This window comes from Canis lupus, chromosome 35, assembly GCF_011100685.1.
Source record: "Canis lupus familiaris isolate Mischka breed German Shepherd chromosome 35, alternate assembly UU_Cfam_GSD_1.0, whole genome shotgun sequence".
In the NCBI taxonomy this organism is placed as follows: Eukaryota; Metazoa; Chordata; class Mammalia; order Carnivora; family Canidae; genus Canis; species Canis lupus.
Window position 1 is genome coordinate 27,772,986 of NC_049256.1, and position 23,201 is coordinate 27,796,186.

A 23,201-nucleotide genomic window follows, 5' to 3' on the forward strand; every position below is an offset into this window, starting at 1 on the left:
CTCAAGTGGGCCAATCTGTGGCAGAGCTGGAGCCCAGAGCAAATCCCACAGCTCTGAACTCTACTGGGGGATGCCAGCGTGCCCCAGGGCTGACAAACCCGAACTCTCACTCAGCAGAGAACAGAGAAGCACTACTAACTCCTTACCCAGTGTCTCTGAGGATTTCAGCTCCCTGTCCTCCTCCTTGGGGAACCCTTTCATCCAGACTTCAGTGAAACTATTATGTGTCCAGGTGCCTTGAGAAGAAGGCATGGGGTGCCCTTGTCTGGAAGACACCAGAGAAAGTTCTATTAAGAGAATAAATAAAATTATGAATTTTATTGGAGGGTGTTAAAAGAACAAATAAGTAAATAAAGATATGTTAGTATCTCAACTGAAATATAACAAAGAGAGCTTGACTATGTTTGTGCATGGACAGGATAGAAGCAGTATATTATCAGCTGTTTTTGTATTTTAGGGCAGGTTCTCTTGGACACACAGCTCTGCTTCTAGCAGGCAACAAATGTCCTCTTTCCTTCAACAAATATTTGAACGGACCCTACAGGCTTGTGGGTATGGACTACAGTGCAATGAAAATCTAAGCAGCTCCAGGACTAGGCTCGTCACAGGAAGGTACCGTGCTTAGATGCCCTGGGCAAACTCTTGCACTTGTGCACCAGAAACATGTTTTAAAAAAACATTTACAGAATAAAACATTTATTTGTAGAATAAAAAATGGAAAAGCAAAAACTGGAAACCAAAATTACCTCCATTAGAGCAGGTAATGAGGGTGGGCATATTCCTGTCATGCAGTGAACTGCACCAGAATTACACACCGACCAGGGGTGACTGGGGGACAGAGAATGCTGAAGTCGAGGCCATGAGGTTGATGGGCAAGTGCGCTGGCAGTCCTCCAGCTCCCAGAGCCTGGGGAGGGACGGCCAGTGAGGCTGCAGGACACCCAATGGAGCTTGCTAACCTGCAAATCAAGTGTTTCAAAGGAAAAAAAAAAAAAAAAGAAAATGATCTATATGGGTTGCAGCTCAACATGGTGAATTAAAAAATATTGAGTAGAGGAGATTAAGTTATATGCAGTCTGTTTTCATGTCCATAAATCCATAAATCGGCAGTTGCACAACTATGTCACTTAGGGATGCATACATCAATGGCAAGTGCTACAGAAAGATGATGATCCGCACATGGTCAGGACAGTGACGCCTGGAGGGATGAGGAACAGGACGGTTCGCAGGGGTGAGTACATGGCCTTTAGCTCAGCCAGGTAGCGGGACCCATACAAGTTACTATTCTTCCAACTGTACACAGACATTTTCATTTGTATGTTCATTTCACATTGAAGAGAAAAAAATAATACAGGAGCAAAGGAAAGCATTGAGTGAGTCACAATCTCAAGGCTGGGGGTGGTTACAGCATTGCTCACACTCCATGCAGGGGATGGAAGGCTAGTTGTTGGCAAGGGAGATGATGGAATCAGGTTGGGCCAAACTAAGCCCTTCTTCAGACTTTTATTCTTAGCCACATGAGCTTGACACTGCCTTGCCATCACCAGTTGCGTTTATGCTAGATTTGGAGAAATGGGGCTGCTGACCTCACCAATGTGTCCAGCCTGAAAATCCTTGCAGGAAACATCGGCTTATTTTTAAGTCATCTCTATACCCAACGTGGGGCTCGAACTCAGGATCCTGAGGTCAGGAGTTGCAGGCTCCAGCATCTGAGCCGGCCAGGCTCCCCTCCAGTTATGTATGAGGCTGCTCTTTGGTCCCAGTCAACTCAAAGGGGTACCGCTACCCCATCGACCTGGGTTTCCAGGCCTCCTGCCCCTCATGCTCTGACAACACACATGGTTACAGGGCAGGGGATCCACCCCTAGGACATGGAGGTGGGAGGCCAGGGACTGCATGGGGTGAGCCTCGAGTGGGAGGCACAGCAGGTGGGGGTGAGGGCACAGGGGGAGAGCCAATAGTCTTACCCCTGAGGAAAAGCCTAGTGGATGCTGCCACCAGTGCAGTCGGGTGACCAGTAAGCTGCTGGTGCGGGGCTCCTGCCTCAGGACCAGCACAGCTTGAGGAGGGGTCTCATTTCCCTTCCTGATGCTCCACTCACCGACTCTCAAGCCCACCTTCCTTGCGTGTTGGTGTCTGGAGAGACAATGTACTGAAAGTGAAACCAATACATTTCATTCTGCTTGGTGATTACAACTCTCACTCAATGCAGGAATTTGTTTCCTGAGTTATGAGTGTGGGTTGGAAAGATGTTGTTTCCATGGGCGACAGAAAGTGACACATGGAGCTGGAACCAACCTGAGCAGTCACTACTTACTGAGACAACAGCCCTTCTTGCTCAGCGGGGCCTGGTGGGGCATCCCTCCCCGCACATCACCTAGGCGGTCACTACCCTCCGGCTCAGTGGGACCTGGTAGGGCGTCACCCTTGCATAGCACCTGAGTGGCCACCACATGTATGCTACCCAAGGGCAGGGACCTCATACTGGCCACATGGCGCACACAGGACACTCTCAGGTGCAGTTGCTCACACAAACTGTGGGTTGCAGCATATGCTGAGGGCCTGGTCAGTAGTTCCCCATAAAGCTGTGACAATAGGCGGACCTACAGAGATCTCACGTGATAGCTTCCAGGGCTGGGAGTAGGGGGAGTGGTGGAGCATCCCTTGCTCAGCATCACTGACCAGGTGGGGACCCTGGACGTCAAGACTCCGCACCAGCAAACACTAGGTAAGTAAAACCCACTCTGCCCAGCTTCACATCCAGAACTGGTGCTCCAGAATCAGATACAAACATCCATGAACTCTGGGAGAGACAAGAAGGAGTACTGCAAACAAAAGTTCACTTAAGACACGTGATTTTATTACAAACGCACTGAAACTTTACTAGTCTTTTATTTTTCCTATTTGGCTTCGCAGAAAGGGCGGCATCGTTAAGAATTTTCTTTGATGTGGTTTTATAATGGTAATGGCTTCCTCTCTATTCTTTTCCATGAGAATGTTCACTTTAATCCGACTCTGACTGCATGGTTGGAAGAGAGGGTATACGGTAACACTTTCAAACTCTTTGGTTTCTTTCTCGGCTCTTGCACACCGGTCACGTGTGGGCCTCTGGCTCCGGCCTTGTCTCAGGACTCCTTCCTGGAGCCTCTGCTCCAGGACCTCTCTTCCCTGGAGCATGCGCTGCTGGTGATCTTTGATCTGTATCTGCTCCCGCTCGCTTACCTGCTTCCTCCTCTGTGTGCCCAGGACACCACGCTCTTCTGGCAGGATCCTCGGGAACTTTGTTTCACTAGGCCGTGGTAGGTGCCGGCCTGCTTTGTTCTTGAGCTCTCTGACCTGCCCCACGCGGTGTATGTGCCTCTCTATGTGCTTCAACTCCCGGTCAGGAACCAAGTAATACCGCTTCAGTTTCTCTAGGTTTTGGGTCATCCTTCCCTCCAATTTCTTTTCATGGCCTGTGTCTTGTTCTTTCATCATATCCACTATCCTCTTATTGTAATAGGACTCTGCCTTGGCAAGCCAGTAGTCGAGAGACAGAGCCTGCTCCCTGCACAGTGCTTCGTATTCCTCCTGGTACTTCTGGGTTATCAGCTGCCGTGCTGCCGTGCTATGCACACCACCTAGGTTCTGTCAAAGTGGGGCAGAGAATTTTATAATGCTTTCTTGGCATAATCACTGTGATTTTTACTCCCATCAATCCTATGTGAAACTGTGAGCTCTCAGAGCTGAATTACTGGTCACCAAAATCAACCACTAGTTTTAAAATATGTAGTGTTGGGCATTTTTCTTTTTTTTGTTGTTTAATTTTATTTATTTAACCACACACACAGAGAGGCAGAGGCACAGGCACAGGCAGAGGGAGAAGCAGGCTTCATGCAGGGAGCCTGATGTGGGACTCAATCCTGGGTCTCCAGGATCACGCCCTGGGCCCAAGGTGGTGCTAAACCGCTGAGCCACCCAGGCTGACCTAGTGTTGGGCATTTTGAACAGAATACTGTTTTGCAGGTATGGATATAGGTAAACATACCCACCAGGGAGGGGTCACCTGCACAGGGTTTTAAACCCAAGGCTACTTCTCCTAGCAGTTCCCAAGTGCACAACATGAAGATGATTTACCAGGAGTTTTTTCTCCAGTGGGGACTGTTGGTCTACGGCAATCCTAGGGTCTGGTGATGCTTTAGCCCAGGCCAAACTGTAAGATAAGAGAGCAGAGGTAGATTAGAGCGTGGGAGGCGTCAGGACATCTTCCCACACACTGACCTAACCAAACTGACTGACAAGAAGTCTGCCTCCTCCATGGGAAAGCACCGCACTACCACGGTGGAGAATCTGGGACCAGCACGTAAACCCTTCACAGAAAGTAGAAGCGCACATCTCCCGAGGACTCAACGTGAACCAGTCTGAGTCCCGAGTCTGGGGCCGGGAAGACATAGGCGGCTCCTTGCTACTGTGCTGCCCCAGCACCTCTCCATCAGACCGCTCTGCCTCCCAGGCTCTGTCTTCGGAGAGGTTTCCTGACTCCAGGGTTCGCAGTCCATCCTCCTTCTGTAGTTTCTGGGTCCGGACCCTCTCTGCCTCTATCAGCACATATAGCATCTCTGCCTTCCAGCCTTCCGTTCTGAAATTCTCTTCTTATCTGGTCACCCTGACTCTGTGTCCCTGCCTTACACTGCCACTCATCCTTCATCCCAAATCCATGAGACCATTCCCATTGAGTCCCCTGGCTTGGCACTGGTTAGTGGTCCCTCTTCTCTTGTGGGTCAGGCTGACGGCAACACAAGTGAAGACTGCCAGCCTTTCATATGTCATCCCTAGTGTACTGTGAGTTTACCGTGAGGTCGTGTTGAAGCCCCTGGGGATGCCTGGCATTTCATCTCTGTGCCCTTCAGGCTCTTTATGGCAAGAGCGTGGGCTTTGAAGCCTGACAGGGCTGTCTGAACGCTAATCACACCACCTCTGAGGTGTGGCTCTGGGTAAGTAACAATGGGTCAGTCTCCTGGTCTATAAGATGGATGTGGGAGACAAAGGTCTGCTTCTCAATCTTATAAAAAACAAACATAAACTAGATTAAAGAGCCTGGGACAGACAGTGTAAGTCCTCAATAATTGGCAATGGTCTCTCCTCCACAGATCAAGCCCAAGTCTCTGTAAAGTCTTTCCGGACTATTCTACGTAACAGTGATTTTCCCTTCTTCTGAACACAACGTTTTTTAAACATTATTCCTAAGTCACTTGAAAACCAGCCAGGGTTTCCATGGTGATACCTGTATCATTTGTAACACTTTCATGCTGAAATTTAGACTGTAAACGGGAGGTAATCTATAATTTAGATTGACAAATACGATGTGTCTCTGTTACTGGAATGAGCCTGGTATCAGTTATTGGATCTCACTGACTTCCTGCCTATGTTCCTATCTGTCCGTGGACACCTATTCTGATATTTAACAAAGGTAACCGTCCTATTACTTTTCAGAACACAACCCAGCACGGTTTGTGTTCAGCAACAGTTTCTGGAACTCATCTTCTGGTTCCCTTGTCGCTGGTATTCGAGCACCTTTCTCCTTTGCTCCTGAGGTGCCATGTCCACGTTTTTACTGAAACATCAGCGAGTCCTCCTGGAGGTGCAGACACCATAGTCCTAGGCCCTGTGTGGGTCTCTCGTGGCGGGTTCCACCGTGTCCTTCGTACCCCTTGAGGTCACAGCATCCTTTCCAACGGTGCCGCCCCAGCTCCACAGACACTTGGAAAGGCCCGGGCCTCACGACACCGGCCCATCGGGATCGCGCTGGACTCTGCGTGGAGCAGCACTGCACGGTCACGGAGTCGGGAGCAGAGTCAAAGAGGTTAACAGGCTAATTTTAACGTTCGCGGTCTAAACGGCAGACCGCCCCCTTCGAGCCGGACAGAACGACGTCCTGCGGGGACAGGCGGACGGGAGCCACGGGGGCAGCGGCTCAGAAACTCCTCGTGCCCCGCAGACGGTGGTTACTGGCGAGCGGCCGCAGCTCGGCTCCCTAGCGACCGTGAGCCTTACGCTCGGGAACGGCAACCGTGCTCGTCACTCCCCGGTGACCCGCTGGGCGCGGCGGAGGGGGACGGCCCCCAAGTCAGCCCCGGGCCTGGGCCGCCCGCCCCGCCCCGCCCCGCCCCCGGCCCTCGCCCTCATCTCCCTGGCCCGCCCGCTCCTAGAGCATGTCCTGGGCACGTCAGGCCGGCGGGGCGGAGCTGGGCCCACTGGCTCCGGGGCGGCGCGGCGGCGTTCGGGAAGCTCAGCAACATCTCCACAAGCAACGCTCCCGAGGTTGGGTCCCAGAAAATACGTATCCCCGGACTGCGCTTCTTCCTGATGGAGTGTCCGGAGGCGCAGCGGCCATTACCCGAGCTCCTATCCCGGCGTCGGCACCTCCGTCCGTCTCCCACGGCGCTCGACCCCCGCTCTGGGGCTCTCGGGGCGCCGGGCGCCGGATTGTGACGTCACGGCCAAAGGCGCCAGCGCCGCGCACAGCAGTCGGGGCGACGTATTGTGACGTCACAACCCCACAGAAGCCGGCGAGGCGGACAGCAGTCTGGGCGCCGGATTGTGATGTTACACCCAAGGGCGCCGGCGCGGCGGACTGCGGTCTGGGCGAGGGATTGTGACGTCACGACCAATGGGCGTCTGCGCGGCGGATGCTCTAGCCCGCTCCGCTCGGCGGGTGCTCTCACCTGCCCTGGAGGACCGCACTACGCCGGCCGGTCCTCCCGCGGAGCCTCGCGCGTCCAGGGAGGAGGGCTCGGTTCGCGGCCGCCGGGGTCCCTGGACGGAACCGGAGCTGCCCACCGTCGCACCCTCTGCGCCATGGACCCCGCGCCCTCCGGCTCCAGATTCCAGTCGGACCTGGACTTCTGTCCGGACTGCGGCTCCGTCCTGCCCCTGCCCGGGGCCCAGGACGCGGTCACCTGTGTGCGCTGTGGCTTCGGCGTCCCCGTGCGGGGTGAGGAGGGGGCGGGAGCGGCCGGGTTGCGGGGGGCGGCGGAGGGTCCGGGGGTGCCCGCAGCCAGCGCTTACCGCTCCGCAGACTTCGAGGGGAAGGTGGTGAGGACCCGCATCGTGTTCAACCAGGTGGGGACGGCGGTGCCCGCGCCGGTGCAGGAGGAGCCAGAGCTCCAGGGACCCGTGGTGAGTGAGTGACCCCAGCACTGACCCACAAGGAAGGCGGGGAGACATGCAGGGTTGAGTGCTGAGTCTGGGGTAACGGGTGTGCAGGAGGAGCCCGACCTCCAGCGACCCGTGGTGAGTGAGTGATGCCAACACTGATCCACAGGGAGAGCGGGAAGGGCTGCAGGGTTGAGTGCTGAGGTCTGGGGAAACAGAGGTCTTTGGAGCAGGGGTGCTGGGGAGAGCATGCAACGAGATTCCTGTAGGAAGCAGGGGTCATCCTGGCTTTCCCTGACCCCCCCCCCCCTTTGGTTGCCAGGTTGACAGGCGCTGCTCCCGATGTGGTCACGAGGGAATGGCCTACCACACCAGACAGATGCGCTCAGCTGACGAGGGGCAGACCGTCTTCTACACCTGCACCAGCTGCAGGTGTGCCCCCTCCCTGGCCCTCTGCCCTCTCCCTCTGGCCCTTAACCACACATGTCCTGTGACTTCCCTCTTGTACCCAAGAACCGGTTATTTCCTTTGGTCCTGTCCTCTTTTCAGGTAACAGGGACATTTGTGTTTTTTTTTTATTTTTGAAAAAGAACATTTTTGTTAGTTTTTTTTATAGCCAGTGAAGCGAAGCTTTTAAGCTGTTTAAAGGAGTGAGAACAGAGAGAAGGCAGGTATTTCTGGGTGGTCTGCGTGTTGAATCCTGCTGCTTGTTCCAGTGCTCTTGCTTTTATGAGAATCACCTGTGATTTCAGGAACCAGAGAGACCTGAACCATTTGAGAACTCCTTGTCTTCGGTGTTCTGTACTTTCACCACGCTTATCAAGACCTAGCTTTCAGGATCCCTGGGTGGTTCAGTGGTTTAGCACCTGCCTTCGGCCCACAGCATGATGATCCTGGAGTCCTGGGATCGAGTCCCGCATCAGGCTCCCTTCATGGAGCCTGCTTCTCCCTCTGCCTGTGTCTGTGCCTCTCTCTCTCTCTCTCTCTCTCTGTGTCTCTCATGAGTAAATAAATTTTTTTTTTTTTTAAGATTTTGTTTTTAAATAATCTCTATCCACTGTGGGGCTTGAACTCAACCCCAAGATAACAGTCGCAGGTTGTGCAGATTCATCCAGCCCGGTCATAGGGTAGCTCTATTTTTAACTTCTTGAGGAACCTCCACACTGTTTTCCAGAGTGGCTGCACCAGTTTGCATTCCCAGCAACAGTGCAAGAAGGTTCCCCACTTCTCCACATCCTTGCCAACATTTGTTGTTTCCTGACTTATTACTTTTAACCATTTTGATCTGTGTGAGATTTTATCTCATTGTCCTTTAGGTTTTTAGTCCAGGATTTTTAGTTGTCTTGAATTTGAAGGATTGTTTCGGGGAGCTAGTCATCTACAATGTCATAAATAAAACTCCCTCCTTAATTTTTCACGTGAATGTTTGTCTTATACTGCTAAAACCTCTGTGCCTAAATATAATGAGTCCTTTCTTTCTCCATAGGTTCCAGGAGAAGGAAGACTCTTGATTTTCTTTCTGGGCACCTTATCAGTTCTCCCTCTTCCTTGAAAGGTGAGGGATATTGGGTTCTTAGATGCTTTGTCTATCCTGGTTGCAGTGCTTTGCTCCCATAGACAGAGATTATCATGTGGGCATTACCATTGTCCCTACAGTACACCTACTGTAGTTGAGTTTCTTTATCAAGGTTACGTTTTTCTATATAAGCCAGACATACCTGTTATTTATAATGTCTTGTTCCAAAAGGAATTTAAATGGATTTACAGAGAATATATTCTTTCAGTAAGTATATCAGCTACAAAAAATATAGTATAAATTAGTGTATGAGAAGGAAAAGGGAAAAAGGAAACTACCAAAGACAAAAAATGGAGGCAGGAATGAGACTAATATAAAAAGTAATTATGGGCACCTGGGTGTCTCAGTGGATGAGTATCTGCCTTCACCTCAGGGTATGATCTCCCGGGTCTTGGGATTGAGTCCTACATCCAGCTCCCTATAGGGAGCCTGCTTCTGCCTATGTCTCTGCCTCTATTTCTGTCTCTCACATAAATAAATAAATCTTTTTTTTTTTTTTAAGTAATTACAAGTATTCCATGACTAAATGTATTTGGTTCCTGAGTTTAGGGAAACAAAGCAGGAGCCCAGATGCTGGGAGATAAGCAGATAACGTAACCAGATGTGTCTGACGTGTGAGCTGGAACAAGGAGAAGTCTGATACTAAGGTTTACCAGTATATGCTGAACACATTGGACATTTTGAAAATTGTATTTTTTTATTGCTGTTGACATAAATGTATATTCATTGTGATAAATTCATATATGGAAAGGTAGAGTAAAAAATGACAAGGAATCCTACTTCAGAGAGATACTTTTTTTTTTTTTTTTAAATGGGCTTTACTACGAATACAAGTTGTATCTTGCTTTTTATCACATTGAACGAAATTTTGTAGTCCGGCCACAATAAACATTCAAACTTAGTTTGGAGTCAATTTTTGCATTCCTTGGCTTGCACACTGCCCGGTCCTTTGTGTGTTCTGAGCTCTGAGACTTTCCCTGAGGTGTCTGAGCCCCGGGCGACGTAGTGGGAACTGATGGGACGGGCAGGGCGGACTTCCCTGACCACTTCTGTTAACAGGCATCGTCCAGAGTCTCCTCCCCGGTTGCTGCCGGATGCCACCGCCGGCGGCGGCCCTCACCCCTCCCGCCGCGGCTGGTGCAGGCTCCCCAAGCTTTCCCTGCAGAACCTCATGCCTGCAGCACGCACCTGGCCTCACCCGCACCTGCCAACCAGGCCCCTTTGGCCATCTCTGCCCGACAAAAAGGCAGGTGCTCCGTGGACCGCAGCTCGGCCTCTGCTGTCGGTAGCTCTTGCGGGCCACTCGGTAGCGGATTTCACCGCCACGCCCCGCAGCCTCGCTCACGTCAGCATCTCAGAGCCCGCACGTTATTCCTACACCCACGAGGCCCCCAGAGGACTGCGGGAGGCCGAGGAGGGGGAGGGGGATTCCCGGCGGCGCCTAAGGGAGCCCAGCCCTGACCTGGCGCTTGCACCTGCTGGAGCTCCGGGGCCGGTGCTCCAGTCCGGGACCAGGCGCCGCGCGGCGGGGGTCCCGGCGCCCGCACCACGCACCTGGGTAACCGCATCCCATACCCTGCGCCCAGCCAGGGACCTGCGCCCCGCCCCCGCGGCCCTCGGGGACCGCGCTCCCGCCGGGTCTCGGGCCGCGCCTGCGCAACGTCCGCTCCCCGCAGCGTCGCCTTCTCTGCGGGCTGCGGCACCTGCTCACCGTCACGTGACGGGAGAACTAGTCCGGCGGCGCATGCGTCCGGAGACCTTCGGCGCCAGGAAGGGACGGCGACGGCGGAGTGCGTCACACCCGGAAGCGGCGAGCCGGAAGTGGAGCTGGGCAGGTTACCCCGGGGGGAAGCGGAGGCCGAGGAGGAGGGGCCGAGGCGCTGGAGGGTCCTGGCTGCTCCTCCGAATCCGATCCCGATCCCGATCCCGGTCCGGTCGTCTTAGAGCTCGGAGACACCGGGAAGGCCGCTTCCTGCCCCGCCGCCCTCTGCCCTCTCCGCAGCCTCAGCCATGGCCGAGGCAGGAGCCGGGCTGAGTGAGACCGTCACGGAGACCACCGTTACCGTGACAACTGAGCCCGTGAGAAAGGCGGGGGACGGTGGCGCCCGCGGCGGGGACGGGGACGGGCCGGGGGCGGGGGCGGGGCGGGGTCAGGGCTGCGGAGGGGGCGGGCGGGGGGGGGGGGCGTGCTGGGGACTCGGAGCTGGCGCGGGAGCCTAGGGGGACCCCGGGGGCAGGGCCCAGCGGTGGTTCCGTTGCAGAAGGCGCACCACAGGCTCAGAGTCGGGGCGGGGGACCCCGGGGCGCCCCCTGGGTCGGGAAGCACCTGACGGACGGCCGCCCGTGAGCGCCCCTCGAGGACACCAGGGCATGATGTGGGAGTCCGAAGAGGTGCAGCTCGGGACCGGAGTGCGCTGGGCTGCACGCCTTGTTGAGGGCCCTGGCAGGACCGGGGCGGGGGCTGGGTGCACGGGTGCGGGCGCAAGCCCGGGAGGGTCCGGGGATCCTCACAGTGAGCCGCAGGTGAAGGTTAGGTCCTGGGCGCTGAGAAAATCCTCCTCGAGCATTAGTCACACCGAGGCCGATGTGGGGAGGAGGATGGAGAGACGGAGAGGGTTGAGCTTTCCCTGGAAGATGTGCGGGGACCCTCCTAGGTTAGTTGTGTTTTCTCTGTCCACGAAGCTGGGATGGACACAGAATATGAAGCGGCAGAATTCCCCAGGGACCCGGAGGTCACACACTTGTGCGCTACCCCACCTGCGCCGGGCCCCTCTGCCACCCTGGGTGGGGCCTGATGGACTGGGGTGGGGGGTGCTGGGAGACATGACCCCCCAGGGAGGGATGAGGAAGGGACGGCCAGAGGGGACCAGATGGCTATGTCTGTCTTTCCCCACCTTCCAGGAGAACCGGAGCCTGACCATCAAACTGCGGAAACGGAAGCCAGAGAAGAAGGTAGAATGGACGAGTGACACTGTGGACAATGAGCACATGGGGCGCCGCTCATCCAAATGTGAGTGCTCACTGCCCTGCTGCCCATCCCCACCCCACCACCCAGCTCTGGGTGGGGGAGCCCAGGTGCCTCCTCTGTGCCCCCACCCCTCTTGGCCTTCCTTCTCACACCTGACCACCCTGAGGCCCCCAGCTGCTAACAGCCTTGTCACAGCCTGGGTGGTTCTCTGGCTTCGGGGACATGGATTAAGGTTATAGGGGAGACATGGAAGTGCCTGGGATTGGCAGGTTTGTGTGCCTGAGCCCCAGGGGCAGCGGGGCTAGAGAAGCTGGACCCTGGAAGGAGAAGGAGCCAGTGCTGACACCCAATAGGAGTACAACTGATTATATGTTAACTGGTGCTCCTTTCCTGGCCTCCTCCCTCCGAATCCAGGTTGCTGTATTTACGAGAAACCTCGGGCCTTTGGCGAGAGCTCCACTGAGAGTGATGAGGAGGAAGAGGAAGGCTGTGGTCATACACACTGTGTTCGGGGCCACCGCAAAGGACAGCGTCGTACAACCCCAGGACCAAGCCCCACCAGCCCTCCGCAGCCTCCTGACCCCTCCCAGCCCCCTCCAGGGCCAATGCAGCACTAAATTCCTCTCTCCCCCACCACTCCTGTGTTTGTCTGGCCCTGACTGTATTCATGTGGCTACCTGGGGACTAAACCCACATGGTTTGATCCCTCTCCAGCCCTTCTCCCTGCTCCTCTGCCTGACGGAGGGAAGATAGGAGGGTCCACAGAGATCCTGGAATTCTAACTTGCTGCTATTCCAGAGCCCAGACTTTTGGGTTCCCCCAGCCCTCGTTTCTCCTTCCAGTATTCATCCTCTGCTCTCCAGGGATTCAGGCGTCACGGTCCTCGTCTCTCCCCTTCGTTCTCACTGCCAAACTACCTGTCCTAGGATCCAATTATCGTGTGTGGCCCCTTGCATTCTTTCCTGGAGTCCCAAACGCTGAAATGGGGTTTTCAGCTGCCCCGGCTTTCACTGCCAGGGTCCCTGTCAGATTGGGGGCAGTGTTCCCCAGCTATGCCTGTTAATCCTGGCTCAGAGTTCTTCCAGTTACATATTTATATCACCCGAAGTCCTCGTCCTTACCTGTGGGATCCAAGGTCTCCCAGGAGACCTGAGGGCTCCCGGCAAGCTCCCGACCCTTCCCCTCTCCTGTCCTCCTCCCTCATGCCCTCCAGAGGAGCTGAGGGAGAGAGGTCTGTGCTTTCTCATCTTTAATGGGAGATGTAAAAGGAAACAGGTATGGCCTCTTCTCACCCTTCTCATAAGATAAAGGATTGCCAACACTTGAAGACTGGTCACTTAGAGCCAACAATCTCCTCCGTCTTCTGGCATCAGAGACCAATCCTACACAGTCCCAGGGCCCTGGGTCCCTGAGAGAGGAAAGAAAATGCAGGGAGCACAGAGAAGGGGCATGTCCCAGACAGTACCCTCATCCTCCTGCCTTCCAAAGCCCAGATGTCCAGCTCTCTGCCCTTCCCACTCCTTACTGGGATCTTGACATTTTCTAGGCCTCTGTGCCATGCACAGTTGCAGAGATGAGTCAAATCCATACCACCACTGAGATCTCATTTATTGCCACAGATGCACAAAATAAATAACCCAACATCACAAAACGTGTTTAATATGGGCCCATTTATACATATGTGGAAAGATGTGAAGCTATATACAAGGATGAGTTTGGGGGTCTGGGCCATTCCAGGTGGAGGAAAGGAGAGGTAGCACCATTTGTTCCTTACTATGAGCATGTGCAGGGGGAGCCCTAACAAGGTCCCAAAGTGGAAAAGACTATGAGCATAGGAAGCAGTCACCATGGAGTAGGGCTGGCCTATCCCCTCCTAGAGGACACAAGCCAGGCCAGAAGCCGGAGCCCTATAACTGTGGAGGAGGACCAGGCCCATCTGGAGAGGAGGCAAGGTGGGGGCCGGGAGTAAACTGCTGCGGGTACCCATCCTGTCTACCTGGTGGCCAGGGCTGGGGTGCTGGGTAGGGATCAGGTGGGAAGGAGGGAGGGGACAGGTGGATGTGCTCCCGGGAGGAAGGGGGGCTCCCTGGCGCAGGAGGAAGCCTCCCGGTGGTGGTGGTGGTGGTGGTGGTGGTGGTGGTGGTGTGGACTCAGCCTTCGGCTGGCACAATGCGGAGTGTGGCGTGGGCGTGGCGGGTGCAGAGCAGCGGGAAAACGCGCTCCCCCAGGGGGCCCGGCCCCTGGAAGGCGAAGAGTAGGTCTAGGGAGTGGCCGTCATAGAAGGCTACGCGGCCCCGCTCCCAGTCAAGGTCTACGCGGATGCGCCGTGGCACGGGCCCTGCACCACCCAGTGGGGTGGGGTCAGGGGCGGTGAGGGCCCACAGGCGGCCGCCGCGGCCCTCCACAGCCCACACGGCCCCCGCGGGGCACAGCCCCACGCGGCCCTTGCGGCGCACTGACTCCCCGGCCGCGCCCACGGCGTAGCGGCCCTTGGCTTTATCCTCGTCCGCTTCGTCCTCCCCAGAGGAGTCTGGGCCGCAGGCGGCATCCGCGGTCTCCACCTCCCAGCAGTGCCGGCCAGCCCCAAAGCCCTGTGCGCCCAGCACGGCCGGGAGCTGATCAAAGCGCGCAGGACCATCCGGGGGCGTGGGGGTCCCCGGGGGTGCTAGTTGGACGCTGCGTCGGTCGGCGGAGACAAGTAGGCGGCGGTGTGCAGTGCCCGGGTCCAGGGTCAAATCTGCTGCACGAAGAGAGGCGGGAGAGAACAGCTTGAGGGGCTGGCCGAAGGGGTTCCTGGCAGGATGAGCCCGATAATGTGCAGCAGAGGGCCTCAGGGATGCCCCACGACAGCTCCAGAGGCGTGGAGGGCCAGAGTAGGGGAAGACAGGTGGAGGGCAGGGCCCAGTAGCGCTCAGCCAGCACTGATCAGCCACTCCAGTGGACCTGGACTGGGAGAAGGACCTCGTTGGTGGGCAGGGGGCACAGTGTGAGAGCCAAGGAGAGGTTGCCTGTGTGTGGGCTGGGAGAAGAGTGAAGCCGTCCACCTAACCGGAGGAGTAGACTGTACCCTTACTGGGTGCATCTGGGGGTGGGGGTGGGGAGCTGGCTCAGCAGGATGGGAAGATGGTTCTGAAGAAGGATGGAGAGGAGACCCCCAGCCCCATGGGGAGGTATGAGTGCACTAGCTTCTTGTTACAGTGGGGGAGGAAGAAAGGGCAGGTGGTGATAGCTAAAGGGACCAGGAGTATTCAGAGCCATGTATGTATGGTTTGCTCTTGAGGAGAGGTTTTTCTATTGGGTTGCTAGAAACAGTCTGGGTTTGGATGGGATGGTGGGTGACGGAGAGGGTGGAGCATCTTTGGCAGTTTTGTTTCTTTTAAGATTTTATTTCTAGGTCATCTTTGCACCCAAGGTGGGTCTGGAACTCACAACTGTGAGATGGAGAGTCACAGGCTCCACCTGCTGAGCCAACCAGGCACCCCTCCAGGCAGTTTAAAGAAGGGACAGGGCAGCTGCAGTCATGGGGATGGGGGTGGGGGTTGGGCAACTCCTCAGGAGCTGCAGGGAAGGCCCAGAGCCCTAGAAGCAGAGAGATGCAGAAGCAGCTGACCTCTACGGCTGTTTGTAAGAGTTGCGGGCCGTGGTGGACACTGTTAGAGGTGTTCCCCTCAAACAGATATGCAGCAGTCTCCCAGGGCCTCAGAATGTGAACTCAGCTGGAAAGAGGCTTTACAGAGCTCATTCAGTTAAAGTGAGGCCGTTAGGGCAGGCCCTAGTCTGATAGGACTTGTGTCTTTACAAAAAGAGGAGGTTTGGACCCCGAGACAAATGAGCATGGAGGGGAAGCAACATGAAGACGACACAGGGAGAAGGCACCCCATAGGCCCTGGAGCATCTGCAGCTCCCAGACGCCAGCAGACAGGCCCCATCAGATTTGCCCCCACAGCCCTAACGATCCAATCCCGCCAACACCTGTGTTTCCATCGTCTATGTCCAGAACTGTGGGACTGGGATCATCTGCTGTTGCAGCCCTCAGCAGGTGGTGCTCTGAGGGCTGCCCTAGGACGCCAACACGGACATGAAAGAAGTCCTGAATGTGTTAGAGGGAGAAGAGAGAGCACACCTGAACTAGACTCTCACTCAGCTGGGCCCCGCCTGCCCTCCTTACCTGCCAGTCTGTGGAGCATGTTTTTGACCACTGGATAGTCTTCGGGGAGGTCATCATCTGAGTTAGATGACTTGGGTGTTGGGACATCAAATCTGGACAGATGAGGGAGAAGGTTCAGGAAATCAGGAGACACCGTCCGCCCTGATGCCCACCCACATCTCTGGAGCAGGAAGGGGTGAGTTCCCATCCAGAAGACCTGTCCGTGGATGTGAATGTGGGCAGAGATGTGAGCCCATGGGGAGGGGATGGATGCAGTCACTGGTAGTGGAAAGGAAGGGACAGTAAAATGGAACTCACCTCCTCCACGTCTTCCTTACATCCTGGGATGGGCAGAAGAAAACATGGATGTGAGCCCTGAGCATGGTGCTGGGGGGCTCTCCCCTCTTCCCTTTCCTTGGGGAGCTGGTTCTCAGTGGCTAAGATCCCTGGCATCTCTGGCCTCTTTGTCCCCCTGTGCCTCCTTCCTCTCCATCATTGTCCACTGCCTTTGTTTCCAGCCCATTTCCCAGGGTTCTCCTTCCCCAGCCTTCTCCAGGACTTGTTTCTGCCCTCTTACCTTCCGGAGTTCTCACCTTTCCCTGCTGCCTCCCCCAGCCTCATTCTATCTTTATATACCTTCCTGAGATTGTCCCTCACCCTAGACCAAACACCTGGAGCCCCAGGGCTAAGAGTTGGTATAAAAGCCTTATAACAAAGCTGCTTCCCTTCTTGCCATAAAAGCCCAGTGGCGTTTATTGGGCCCTTTGCTTTGTGTCTGTCTACACTGGCCAAGGAGTTGGACCTGGATGTGTCCTGGGGTGCCATGGGAACAAGAATGGATGCTGCCCGCCCCCCTCCAAATAAATATCAGGCCCCCCTTCCCATCACTGTCTCTCAGGTATGACTGGAGCACACCTGCAGTGGTGAAGGGAGGAGAGGAAAGAGAATTTGCCTAATGATGCCAATTACACCTGGACTAATTAGGTCTGTGTAGACTTCAAAGTGTGGAAGCAAGACTGGAGACTGGCTAGGCTGCTGGGAAGAAGCCAGTGAGAAATCCAGGACGCCTGCGGGTCTGGCAAGGGACTGGCGCTGGTGGGTAGCTGGTGGGTGGCGGGGAGTTGGGGCGGAGAGGGGTGTGGCAAGGGGGGCCAAGGGGAGTGGAGAGGTGCAGAGATGCAGGAAGTGAGGAGTGCGGGGGCGCAGGGTGTGTGGGTCTCCCGGGCCCTGAGAGGGGGAGCCGGAGATCCAGTAACAAGTAGGGCCCAGAGCGGCTGAGGCCAGTGACCGGAGGGACCCCTGGACGCTACGGGGGAAGGAGGGTAGGGTGTGGATCTGCTTTCCCTCTATTCCATATGCACCCCCCCACACCCCCCGCCGAGCCTAGGTCTGATTCTAGGCCGTCCTCCTCCTGGCCGCGGCCACCTGGGCTCCCTCCGGGTGTCCATTCCCCGCGCGTCCCCCGCATCTCCCGCGAGCCCTGGCGTTCCCACGGTCAGCGCAGGGGCTTAGGTGCCGCCCCCTGACCTCGGGGTCAGTGGCACCTCCTTCCCCCGCTCGACCCTTCCCGGCGCCTCCCCCGGGACCTGTGGCCAGCCGCCCGCCACCCCCCCATCCTGCCTCGCCACCCCCTCTCCCCCGTCCTTTGCATTCCTCTGATCCGTTCCTTGCCTAAACTTCCAGAAGAGCCCCGCCGCCGGGAGCCCCCGCGCCTAACCCCCGCGGCGGCAGGTCACCCACCGGGACCCCGCCTCACCTCTCCGCTCGGGTCCAGGCAGCCCATCGTGGGGATGCGGCCCCCTCGGCGCCTCCCCGCGCGCGCCCCGGGCTCCGCCAGCTTCTCGCGCAGCCCCCGGCTGATGCGCACCTCCACCGCCAGCCGCACGTTGGACCTCAGGCTGCGGCGGGGACACGGCTGGCCGCAGCAGGGGCAGGCGGGGGGTGGCGCGGGGACCCCGGCGGCGGGCGGGGCGCCCCAGCGGCGGGCCAGGCACGCGCGGCAGAAGCTGTGCTCGCACGCCAACAGCACCGGGTCCTCGAAGGGACCCCCGCACAGCGGGCACGTCGCCAGCTGCTCCAGACGCTCCACCAGCCCCGGGCCCAGCTCGGGCGCCTCCATGGGGAACGCGCGCCCGGGCGTCCGGCCTTCCGCGGCCTCCCGCGCCCTGGGCGGCCCTCGCCTGCTGCTCGCCGGCTGGACGGCCCTCGCTGCGCCCGGCGCATTCACTGCCTGACGCCCTCCGGCGCCCTCCCGAGAAAGCCTGTGTCTCCCAGCAGCTCGCTGTCCACCGCCCTCCCGGCCGCATCGGGCTTTATAGGGGGAGGAGGTCCCTGAGGCAGGTAAACATCAGGTCTTGCGCAACCCCTCACCTGCTTCTCTGGCTTCCCTGCTGAGGTTTGAAGGAGGGCGGCGGGTGGGGAATGGGGTGGAGGAGGGAGAGGACTTCTGGGGCCTGGAACCGAGGGGTAGTAGGGAGGGGAAGCTCCTGGGGCACTAGGCCTGGTGTGCGGAGGGCAGCCCCCTGTCCTCCCCTGGGCCTGCCCTGGGCCGGTGGGCAGGGTGCCCTAGCCGCTTGTGGTATGTGTGCCTGCATGGCCAGGGCGTGAGTCATCCCCAGCTGCTGGCACACCTATATCTGGAGGCTCCTGGCTCCTGTCTGCTGTTGTCGGGGTGACACTCCTGTCCATCGCCCTGCCTTACCTATTAAGGGCTGAGGAGCTCGCTCTCTGAGGCTGTGGGCAAGGGGCGGAGCAGGTGTACTCCTGCCTGGCCCAGTGGGGGCACCTCTGGCTGGCTCCCAGAGCCTCTCCTATTACTGTCTTCCCATGTCACTCTTTCTAGTCCTTTCTCTCAGTTTTTCCTGCCGTATGTTCTCATCTCTACTCTCTTTCCTTCTTCTGCCTGTTCCCAAGGGTTATCTCTTTGCAAATCTCTTGGTGAACGGCAGTGCGGAGAGCTGGCACTGCCAAGCTCACACAGCAAGGGAATAAGCAGCAGTGGAGCCCATCCCAGATCTGATCTGAGCCCTTGCTGGGACTCTACCCTACCCGTCTCATTTCAGGTCCTGGAACTCCCTTCTGCTTTCTTTCTCTCCTCATCCCCACTACCTGCACGTCCTTGACACTCAAACTGGACACCCTGATAAATCTACACAAACACACATGTGTGTGCGTATTATCCTGGGACCAGCTTCCCAGCTTATGCTCACCAAGCAGGAGCCCGCAAACGTGACGAAAACCCAGTACATAAGACAGGCTTTCACGCTGCCATCCATACAGTAATGGTCCCCCAAAGATGTCCACAATTCATTCCTGCAACCTGGGAGTGGGTTACTAAGCTGGCAGATGGGATTCAGGTTGCTAATCAGTTGAGTTTAAAAGACAGAGATTGTTTAGGACAATCCAGATGGGTCCAGTATCAACAGAAGCATCCCTAGAACAGGAGACCAGCAGGCACAGGAGAGGCAGGATGCATCCTGAGCCTGCTGTGGGACTTAGGACTGTGGGAGGGGCAGGGCAGAGGGAAGAGGAGGTGCTGGGTTCCTGGAGGAGCCTCAGGATTGTTGCCCAGTGGTACCCACGTTGAACTCCGGAACCACGGAGGTGCTAGGTGGTGAGTGCTGGGGTTGCAACTTCCTATACAGGTTGCAGATCACCTATGCTGTAGCGGCAAATAGGAAACCACCACACGTGCTTCCCCATTTGCCCATCCCTGATCCTGTGGGACTATCTGCACTACTTCTTTCTCCCTCCTCCCGTTGCCACTGTCTCTGGACATCTGTGCCTCTCCTGGCCTTCCTGTCCATTCTCTGGAGTTCCTTTCCTGTGGATGGCTTCAGTCTCTTGTTTCATTTGAAACCTCAAGTCTGGGTCTCCTGGGATGGCTGGCACAGTCACCTATCCTCTCCAGACCCGACATGACTGTGTCCATCTGTCATTCGAGGCTCAACCCAAACAGAACATACTTGGGGATCCCTGGATGGCTCAGCGGTTTAGTACCTGCCTTTGGCCCAGGGTGTGATCCTGGAGTCCCAGAATCGAGTCCCACATCAGGCTCCCTGCATGGAGCCTGCTTCTCCTTCTGCCTCTCTCTCTCTCTCCCTCTGTCTGTCTCTCATGAATAAATAAATAAAATCTAAAACAAAACAGAACATACTCAGGAGAGGATATCACTCAGCACCATGTCTGAGGAGTTCTCCACAAGGGCACTGACTGTCTCCTCACCCAGAGTTACTGTCCTCCTGGCAGTGTCACCACCTGAAATGATCTAGCTGTGTTTTGAGCTGCTTCTCTCCAACAAAAGGCAGTTTTACTGGAGCAGAAGGCTGGCCTTCAGGTTGCGGTCCCTGAACTTGGAATGGTGCCTGGCACATGGCAGGTCTCGGCAAACATACATGCAGTCGTGGAATTGGCTGTCACCACGTGGGTGAAGTGAGAGGGACTTCTGACAGACTCTGCAGAGACCTTCTAGATGCTGGCCATAGTCTTACCCCTACCAGCAGATCTGCTTCCATGGCTGAGGTCAGGTTGTGCTGGGGGTGTTCATGTGGTAGGGCAGGTGGCATTTAGGGGCTCAAGAGCTCATGGTCCCATTGTCACATGCCTTCTGTCAGCAGATGCTGAGGCTTTGCTCTGCCCATGAGGTGTGGTTCCGGTGAGCTCACACCTAGCAGTTCTAGGATACATAGCACGGGGAACAGCCTTCGCAGGTGAATGCGGCCAGGATGTCTCACTTCCTAGGACTCTCTCCCTCTCACCAGAATCCTTGACAACCAGGCTAATCCCTCATTCTATCTGCAGAGAGCTGGATGGGTGGACGTGCCTGTTGGTGTGTGTTGGCTTGGCTTGGCTTGCCGGTGACGGTGACTGCACGTGCCCTTCTGTTTGTGCCACACTAACACCAGTGCCTCCCATGCAGTCGTGCCCACCCTTCCCAGCTGCTCCAGCCTGTTCCTGTGCACTCATGTGGAATGTGCAGTACCCACACACAAGCCAGGGAGTACTGGGAGGCTCAGCCCATCCACAGTCTGTTTCCTTCTCTTCCTGCCTCTTTCTAGTTTGTTTGTTCCTCAACCGGTCTCTGCCTCCATTTCAGTGACATCCCTGTCCTTTCTGAGAGTCCACCCATCTGCAGGAGCCTTCTAGGAGGAGAGGTCAGTACACAGCAGTGCTTGGAAGACTTTGCCTTGAGGGAGTGTGATGAGGGAGAACATCATGGAATCCACTATGACGGAATTAGGGAGCGTGATAATGCATGAAGGTGCCTCCAGCACCCTGAGACCATCATTACTGAAGGTAGAGGTGCAGTGAGCCAGGAGAGTGGGTGGAGGGTCATGTTGACAGATTGGGGGATGAGTGGGCCTGATGTCAGGAAGGCTCCCTGGAGGAGGAGACATATAAGTGAAGAGCAGGTTGGGTGGAGTGGGAAAGAAATGGAAAAGCTGAAACAAAAATTGTGAAGCCTCTTTGGGGAGAAAACCAGAATTGGGAAAAGAAAGCCCAGGCAGAAGGAAGCATGAATCAAGGAGGCCATGGTTCTTTCTCCGTTCCCACCTGCTGTGCCCCATTCCCAAGGGTTTCTTCAATCCAGGTTGGTTCTCTGAGGACTCATTTTTTCAAGAGAACTGCTGAGTATGGTATGGTTTTAACACAGCTGGCAGGCTGTGTTCGAGTGGGCAGCTTCCTGGGAGCTGCTGCGGGTGGGGACGGTGAGGATTCAGCCAGACTCTCCAAACCACCCTGACGCTCAAGGACATGAGCCTGGTTCTAGGGGCATCACACAGTCACAGCCGTCAGGGCTGAGAGCAGCACCGGGGCTGAAATTCAGATCCACGGCCTCCAGACACTGTGCACTTTCCCTGAAACGTTGGTTACTCTCTTCATTTTTTTCTTAAGATTTTATTTATTCACGAGAGACACACAGAGAGAGGTAGAGACATAGGCACAGGGAGAAGTAGGCTCCATGCAGGGAGCCCAATGTGGGACTCGATCCCAAGACCCAGGGATCATGCCCTGAGCCAAAGGCAGATGCTCAACTACTGAGTCACCCAGGCATCCTTCTTCCTCTCTTCTGAGACTTGACTTTCCATTTTCTGCCCCTCCTGGGAACATCCCTTGTCCCTGTGCCTTGAGTCCCTGCTCCTCTTCTCACTATGCCTGGATGCCTGGGTGCTGGTGGCCTCCCTCTGACTGCTGCCCCCTCAGTGTCACGGATACTTCTCGGTTCACCCTTTCAGCTGCCCTGAAGCCCTCTCTATCCATCATCCTGTCCAGCCTGCTCACTCCCCATCCCTGGCCAGTCTTGTAGGAACACAAGGAGGTGAGTGTTGTTGGCTTGTCCATTCGGCTCCTGGCTCAGCAGTGACGTACTGAGGGCCTCCTATGTGTCAGAGGACAAAGGTGGCCAAGCCAGCCACTGTCCCTTATCCCTCCAGCAAGTTAGATTCTGTTGGGAAAGACTAACCATAAGCAAGTAAACAAATAAATTAACAAGATAATTACAGACATGATAAGTGCTTTGCAGAATATCAAATGGGTGATGTAAGAGGAATTGCCTGGAGGAGGTGTGTACCACTTCTAATAGGGGGTTAGAAAACGCTTCTCGGGGGAGGTGATGTTTGAGCGGAGCCCTGGGTGCCAAGCTGGAGCCAGCAGCGGGAACAGATCTTGCTGAAGAGTACGTGCACCAAGTGTGACGCCGTTGGTGGTTCTTTTTCTTTTTTTTTTTTTTTTTAAGATTTTATTTATTTATTCATGAGAGACACAGAGAGAAAGAGAGGCAGAGACACAGGCAGAGGGAGAAGCAGGCTCCATGCAGGGAGCTCGACATGGGACTTGATCTCGGGTCTCCAGGATCACACCTCAGGCTGCAGGCGGCGCTAAGCCGCTGCACCACCGGGGCCGCCTGCCATTGGTGGTTCTGCTCCCATAGGAGGCAAAGGTGCTAAGAGGGACAAGGCCCTGGGTTCTACTCCACGAGCAGCCATCATGTGGCCAGATCTGTGTGGTCAGAGCCCCACATAGCCCCAGCCACCCTCCTCTTCTTGCATGGTCAACAGCTCACATTCACTCTCTGTGCCTGCTTTCCCATCAGGGGACGAGCCTTCCAGAAAAGTAATTTGTTAACCTGTGCAGCACACCATGTGCAACCATTTGGTTCTGGTCCGGCTCTTACTATGGAGTGTGCAAAACCCCAGATGGGCAGGATGTCACAGGTAAAAGGGACATTTAAAAAAAATATTTTATTTATTTATTCATGAGAGACACACAGAGAGAGGCAGAGACACAGGCAGAGGGAGAAGCAGGCTCCATGCAGGGAGCCCGATGTGGGAACTGATCCCGGAATCCCGGGATCACACCCCAAGCCAAAGGCAGAAG

General features: G+C 56.0%; 4 protein-coding genes across 10 annotated transcripts; 2 read left to right on the forward strand and 2 right to left on the reverse strand.

Annotated features, from left to right (window-relative positions):
* Positions 1-2,837: 2,837 nt before the first annotated feature.
* Positions 2,838-6,576, reverse strand: LOC119867732 (putative uncharacterized protein ZNRD1-AS1). 6 transcript variants are annotated; one of them, XR_005384458.1, is made up of 3 exons: positions 6,376-6,576; positions 4,116-4,191; positions 2,838-3,626 (listed from the first exon to the last, which is right to left on the reverse strand). XR_005384458.1 is itself a non-coding variant. In XM_038584471.1 (3 exons), exons 1-3 carry the CDS (start codon positions 5,630-5,632, stop codon positions 2,883-2,885), a joined length of 900 nt encoding a protein of 299 aa, XP_038440399.1. In that variant the 5' UTR covers positions 5,633-6,124; the 3' UTR covers positions 2,838-2,882. The 6 variants fall into 6 exon arrangements, 4 of the variants coding, with proteins under 4 accessions (XP_038440399.1, XP_038440401.1, XP_038440398.1 ...); XR_005384459.1 differs by lacking the exon at positions 6,376-6,576 and adding an exon at positions 5,465-6,369; XM_038584471.1 differs by lacking the exon at positions 6,376-6,576 and adding an exon at positions 5,553-6,124.
* On the forward strand, positions 6,536-9,611 carry POLR1H (RNA polymerase I subunit H). The gene is made up of 5 exons (XM_038584474.1): positions 6,536-6,972; positions 7,057-7,157; positions 7,456-7,565; positions 8,620-8,688; positions 9,259-9,611. Exons 1-4 carry the CDS (start codon positions 6,582-6,584, stop codon positions 8,642-8,644), a joined length of 627 nt encoding a protein of 208 aa, XP_038440402.1. The 5' UTR covers positions 6,536-6,581; the 3' UTR covers positions 8,645-8,688; positions 9,259-9,611.
* An 876-nt stretch (positions 9,612-10,487) lies between these two features.
* Positions 10,488-13,328, forward strand: PPP1R11 (protein phosphatase 1 regulatory inhibitor subunit 11). Of its 2 annotated transcripts, XM_038584476.1 has the most exons (4): positions 10,488-10,788; positions 10,971-11,100; positions 11,611-11,719; positions 12,092-13,328. In XM_038584476.1, the coding sequence occupies exons 2-4, from the start codon at positions 11,080-11,082 to the stop codon at positions 12,292-12,294; spliced, it is 333 nt and encodes a 110-aa protein (XP_038440404.1). In that variant the 5' UTR covers positions 10,488-10,788; positions 10,971-11,079; the 3' UTR covers positions 12,295-13,328. The 2 variants fall into 2 exon arrangements, with proteins under 2 accessions (XP_038440404.1, XP_038440403.1); XM_038584475.1 differs by lacking the exon at positions 10,971-11,100 and having other exon boundaries at positions 10,490-10,788.
* On the reverse strand, positions 13,265-17,972 carry RNF39 (ring finger protein 39). Its single transcript, XM_038584469.1, has 4 exons — positions 17,581-17,972; positions 16,143-16,165; positions 15,846-15,937; positions 13,265-14,417 (listed from the first exon to the last, which is right to left on the reverse strand). The coding sequence occupies exons 1-4, from the start codon at positions 17,941-17,943 to the stop codon at positions 13,828-13,830; spliced, it is 1,068 nt and encodes a 355-aa protein (XP_038440397.1). The 5' UTR covers positions 17,944-17,972; the 3' UTR covers positions 13,265-13,827.
* Positions 17,973-23,201: the final 5,229 nt, after the last annotated feature.

Bases quoted from the DNA above. Each gene is read 5' to 3' on its own strand.
- LOC119867732 (XM_038584470.1), bottom strand. From the start codon at position 4,595: ATGCTATATGTGCTGATAGAGGCAGAGAGGGTCCGGACCCAGAAACTA. The intron at 4,192-4,371 runs GTGCGCTTCTAC...CTTATCTTACAG, and splicing joins ACGTTGAGTCCTCGGGAGAT to TTTGGCCTGGGCTAAAGCAT. The intron at 3,627-4,115 runs GTAAATCATCTT...CCACTTTGACAG, and splicing joins CACTGGAGAAAAAACTCCTG to AACCTAGGTGGTGTGCATAG.
- POLR1H (XM_038584474.1), top strand. From the start codon at position 6,582: ATGTTACACCCAAGGGCGCCGGCGCGGCGGACTGCGGTCTGGGCGAGG. The intron at 7,158-7,455 runs GTGAGTGAGTGA...TTTGGTTGCCAG, and splicing joins CAGAGCTCCAGGGACCCGTG to GTTGACAGGCGCTGCTCCCG. The intron at 7,566-8,619 runs GTGTGCCCCCTC...CTTTCTCCATAG, and splicing joins TACACCTGCACCAGCTGCAG to GTTCCAGGAGAAGGAAGACT.
- PPP1R11 (XM_038584475.1), top strand. From the start codon at position 10,720: ATGGCCGAGGCAGGAGCCGGGCTGAGTGAGACCGTCACGGAGACCACC. The intron at 10,789-11,610 runs GTGAGAAAGGCG...CCCACCTTCCAG, and splicing joins TTACCGTGACAACTGAGCCC to GAGAACCGGAGCCTGACCAT. The intron at 11,720-12,091 runs GTGAGTGCTCAC...CTCCGAATCCAG, and splicing joins GGGGCGCCGCTCATCCAAAT to GTTGCTGTATTTACGAGAAA.
- RNF39 (XM_038584469.1), bottom strand. From the start codon at position 17,943: ATGGAGGCGCCCGAGCTGGGCCCGGGGCTGGTGGAGCGTCTGGAGCAG. The intron at 16,166-17,580 runs GTGAGGCGGGGT...TGCCCATCCCAG, and splicing joins GCCTGGACCCGAGCGGAGAG to GATGTAAGGAAGACGTGGAG. The intron at 15,938-16,142 runs GTGAGTTCCATT...TCATCTGTCCAG, and splicing joins GTAAGGAAGACGTGGAGGAG to ATTTGATGTCCCAACACCCA.